This window comes from Hydra vulgaris, chromosome 15 (assembly GCF_038396675.1).
Source record: "Hydra vulgaris chromosome 15, alternate assembly HydraT2T_AEP".
NCBI classification, from domain to species: domain Eukaryota; kingdom Metazoa; phylum Cnidaria; class Hydrozoa; order Anthoathecata; family Hydridae; genus Hydra; species Hydra vulgaris.
In genome coordinates, this window is record NC_088934.1 from 41,353,468 (window position 1) to 41,358,728 (window position 5,261).

At 27.3% G+C, this 5,261-nt stretch overlaps 2 protein-coding genes across 2 annotated transcripts; both read right to left on the bottom strand.

Annotated features, from left to right (window-relative positions):
• Nucleotides 1-290: 290 nt before the first annotated feature.
• LOC136091956 (kinesin light chain 4-like) lies at nt 291-2,032 on the bottom strand. Its single transcript, XM_065819676.1, has 3 exons — nt 958-2,032; nt 513-831; nt 291-378 (listed from the first exon to the last, which is right to left on the bottom strand). Exons 1-3 carry the CDS (start codon nt 2,030-2,032, stop codon nt 291-293), a joined length of 1,482 nt encoding a protein of 493 aa, XP_065675748.1.
• A 98-nt stretch (nt 2,033-2,130) lies between these two features.
• Nucleotides 2,131-2,535, bottom strand: LOC136091957 (kinesin light chain 1-like). The gene has a single exon (XM_065819677.1). It carries the CDS (start codon nt 2,533-2,535, stop codon nt 2,131-2,133), a length of 405 nt encoding a protein of 134 aa, XP_065675749.1.
• Between the last annotated feature and the right edge of the window lie 2,726 nt (nt 2,536-5,261).

Sequence of the window (5,261 nt, forward strand, 5' to 3'; positions counted from 1 at the left end):
TTAAACAAATTGCTTATTTAAGTAATTCAACAAATAAAATTTATAATTTTATAATTCACAAAATTACAATAAATGCAATAGTTTGATCAATAGTTTTTCAATTTAAATATTTTTTATAGAAAGTATTATTATGAGAATTCAAAACAAGATCAGTTAACGATGGTATTTCGTAATGTACTATGATATAAACAATTATATATTCCTTAGAGAAATCTTTAAATCTTAAATCGTTTTAGTTAATAATTCATTTAATTCCTTTAGCAAGTATGTAACTATGCAAAAAATAAAATTTATAAAATAAGTAAAAATAGCTTCTCAAGAAAAAACAACATCCAGTTCAAAAGAAAACTAATCTCATTTCCATGATGTGAATCAAGACTAATAAATTAATAGATTTAGCATATAGCATATAATATTTAATGAACAAAGAAGTACTTCAAATAACCTGCTTATAATAAGTAAATGTCATATTATATATTCAAATATTATCAAAACTAAAAAAGGAAACAAACATTTCTTTTTTTTCAAGCAGAATTGCGATATTACTTTTTGTATCCATTGCTGACGGATGGTTGATACCTAAAATTTCAGTTTGTATTTTATCAACAGAATAATAAATTTCTAAAGCTTCGTTATATTTTTTCATATAGCTCAAACAGTTTGCGATATTATTTTCTGTATCCATTGTTGACGGATGGTTGATACCTAAAATTTCAGTTTTTATTTTATCAACAGAATAATATGTTTCCAAAGCTTCATTATATTTTTCCATATAGCTCAAACAGTTTGCGATATTATTTTTTGTATCCATTGTTGACGGATGGTTGATACCTAAAATTTCAGTTTCTATTTTATCAACAGAATAATAAACTTCTAAAGCCTAGTAATATTTTCTCATATGGCTCAAAATGTTAGCAATACACTTTTTTGTAAAAATTGTTGACGGATGGTTGATACCTAAAATTTCAGTTTGTTTTTTATCAACAAAATAATAAATTTCTAAAGCTTCGTTATATTTTCCCATTTCTCTCAAACAGGTTGCGATTTGACTTTTTGTATTCATTGTTGACGGATGGAAGATACCTATATCTTCAGCCTGTGTTTTATCAATAGAATAATATATTTCTAAAGCTTCGTTATATTTTCCTATATTGCTCAAACAGTTAACGATACACTTTTTTGTAAAAACTATTGACGGATGATTAATACCTGAAATTTCAGTTTGAATTTTATCAACAAAATAATAAATTTCTAAAGCTTCGTTATATTTTCCCATTTCTCTCAAACAGGTTGCGATTTTACTTTTTGTATATATTGTTGGCGGATTGTAGATACCTAAAATTACAGTTTGTATTTTATCAACAGAATAATAAATTTCTAAAGATTCGTTATATTTTCCCATTTCTCTCAAACTGGTTGCGATTTTACTTTTAGCATTCATTGTTGACGGATGGTAGATACCTAAAATTTCAACTTGTGTTTTATCAATAGAATAATATATTTCTAAAGCTTCATTATATTTTCCCATATTGCTCAAACAGTTAGCGATACACTTTTTTGTAAAAATTATTGACGGATGATTAACAACTAAAAATTCAGTTTTTATTTTGTCAATAGAATAATATATTTCTAAAGCTTCGTTATATTTTCCCATTTGGCTCAAACAGTTAACGATACACTTTTTTGTAAAAATTATTGCAGGATGATTGATACCTAAAATTTCAGTTTGAATTTTATCAACAGTATAATAAATTTCTAAAGCTTCGTTATATTTTCCCATTTCTCTCAAACAGGTTGCGATTTTACTTTTTGTATTCATTGTTGACGGATGGTAGATACCTAAAATTTCAGTTTGTATTTTATCAACAGAATAATAAACTTCTAAAGCTTCGTTATACTTTTCCATATTGCTCAAACAGTTTGCGATATTGTTTTTTGAGTCCATTGTTGACGGATGGTTGATACCCAAAATTTCAGTTTGTATTTTATCAACAGAAAAATAAATTTCTAAAGCTTCGTTATATTTTTCCATTTCTCTCAAACAGGTTGCAATTTTACTTTTTGTATTCATTGTTGACGGATAGTTGTTCCTAAAATTTCAGCTTGTGTTTTATCAATAGAATAATATATTTATAAAGCTCCCTTATATTTTCCCATATTACTCAAACAGTTAGCGATACACATTTTTGTAAAAATTATTAACGGATGCTTGATGCCTAAAATTTCAGTTTGTATTTTCTCAACAGAATAATGTATTTCTAAAGCTTCTTTAAATTTTCCCATTTCTCTCAAACAGTTTGCAATATTATTTTTTGTACCACTTGTTGACGGATGGTCGATACCTAAAATTTCAGTTTTTGTTTTATCAACAGAATAATAAATTTCTAAAGCTTCGTTATATTTTCCCATTCCGCTCAAACAGTTTGCGATATTCTTTTTTGTACCAACTGTTGATGGATGGTTGATACTTAAAATTTTAGTTTGTATTTTATCGACATAAAAATAAGCTTCTAAAGCTTCGTTATATCTTCCCATTTTATACAAACCGTTTGCAATATTACAATTTGTATCAAGAGTTAGTTGAGTATTTTCTCCATAAGTTTTTTTATTAAAACTTTGAACAGCTTTTAGTATTTCAATTAATTCTTGGAATAAACCTTAAGAAATCATATTTGACACTTGAAGAACGGTGAAAGGATTCCGTCATACTTTTCTATTTTTTCGAAACATGTGCAAAAAATGAAAAACAAAATTTTTTCCATAATCAGCGTGATCGTTTATATCTTTTAACTCAAAACTAAAATAATTTTTCATAAGGTTGTAAAATGTTTTTGTACTGGAATTTTTACTCTGAAAATATTTACATGACAACTGTGTGAGATCGTGCATTGAGTATTTTTCATCGCCAAAACAATCTAGTAAGGAATAACTGACCAGTATTCTAATGGCGTCATCAATCAAATATTCATCTTCTATAGCAATGTATTTCAAAATTTGGACTATAAAATATTTGCTGATATTTTGACCATCGCAATACGATAAACAGTTCAGTAATTTTAATGAAATACTTTCATCATTTTGTAATTTTGACAAAACTAAATTTATAGTTCGCACAGCAGACATCGATTCTTCTTCGGTCGGAAATTTATCATCATCTAGTATTTGTACGGGATACAATCTATATCGATCTAAATATGTTTCAATTGTAACTGAGTGTGCGTTTATATATTTTATCTCTTGAGTGATAGCGAAAGGATGAAAACCAAGCTCTTTTATTAATTCTCTTAACTTTTCGTCTGAATTTGAACTTATGTTGTTTTTTATATAAACTAAAGCTTCTTCAGGAGAAAAAACATCTACTGACATCAGGTTTACGTTATTTGACCACGTTATCCATTGAGTGGTGATCAAAGTAAAAGACTTCGGTTTCGTTGAAATGTACATTTTTAAGTTCCTAACACTTACACTGTCAATGTTGTCAAAAATATACAAAGTGTTTTCGCTTTTAAAATAGTTATGTATTTTTTCAATAGCTGCATTAATATCAAAATAATTATTATTTTTGAATTTTTTTGAATCTTCAACAATAAAATCTAGTTTTTGATAAAGGGCTTCCACCGAAGTACTTAATTTTCCAAATGCTGCATCTATCCATATAATATTTTCATAAAACTTTCTATAATCTTGACAATATTTTCTGGTTACTTGCGTCTTTCCAACACCAGACATTCCGCATTATACCAAAGGCTTTTTCGTATCTTGTTCCTCGCCTAAATAACGATGTATTTCACGAAGTTCTTTGTTACGTGAATGGAAATTTTCCATAGTGGGTTGGACACAGAACATTGAATTTAAAGATAATTCTATTATAAAAACTTATTTTATTACCAAGAGCGAAATAAAACTGATTTAGGATTAGTAAGTAAACAATATTTTGTTATTTTAAAACTTTGAAGTAAAAGCGGACCTTTGATATTTAAAGTAACGAGTTTATTAAGTTCGGAATTGTTAGAAAACTTTTTAATACTCTCGAGAATTCATATTGCAAGATTTTAGTTAAAACTTTTTTATAATAAATTATGTTGTCAAACTCAACTATTTCTAAATTAATTCCTATATTAATGCATAATTTCTAAATATTATCTTTATATTTTCTAAATATTATTTTCTAATCCTTCTAACCAGCGCCGGAGCAACGAAAATGAAAGGATTGTGTGACCCAAACCTTCATCAAAAATTAATCATTTAGGACCTTTTTGTACATTTAGTCAACAAATTGAAACCATTTTTTAGATGAATTTCTTCGGCAGAACAGGACTTGTGCTATTTTTTTCTAATCATCAAATTGAGGAATTATATGATTTTTTTTTGTTTGTTTGTCAATCCCTTATGTTAAAAGTGATGTGGTTTTTACTTAATATATAAGTATTATTGTATGAGTATATATTAAATTTGCTTTGACAGAAAACATTATTACATATTTACAATAAACAATATTTATATGTCTCTAGTTTACTAAATAAAACAAAAAAGTTATTACATTAGTTATATAGTTACATAGTGAAAAATGAGTCTTATTTACAAATCGATAAGTCAATCATATGCTTTAAAGCTCAAACTGATGGATGGAAATTTACAAGTGTTCTAATTGTTAGTAATTTTTACAATAGTGATATCAGGTGGAGTGATTTGTGTGGCCAATGTAAAAGTGGTAAACATTCTAGTCAACTTTTTTTTTACTATCAATGATTGTTATTTTCACAGTTAGTCACCGAACCAACTTTTATTAATAATACGCTTGACCTAGTGCTATCAGATGACCCTGATTGTAATTATAATGTTACAATTGGTCCTTCACTTGAATGCACTCAGAAAAAATATCATCACAATTCCATCTTATAGGGTTTCAGATTTATACATCAACTAGAACTTCAAACTACACAAAGTAAATTATATTTATAACAAAGGTAACTATAATGCAACCAATGAGAGCCAAAATGCAACCAATTGGTCAAACTTATTCTCAAATAAATCAGCAGACGAAAGCGTTGATTTGTTCAAAGACGCATACCTTTTTTTTGATCGAAGAGCTCATTCCTAAGTTCATTGTGTATCTCAAAGAAGCGAAACTTAAAATGGTTTAATTCTTCTATTGAAGCAGCGACTTAAGAAAATTTTACACTATTTATGAAGTTACGCTGTGCCTCTAGTAAGTTTAAAGATAATATTCGAGTCTTACAACAAACAAAATTGTCTGCTCA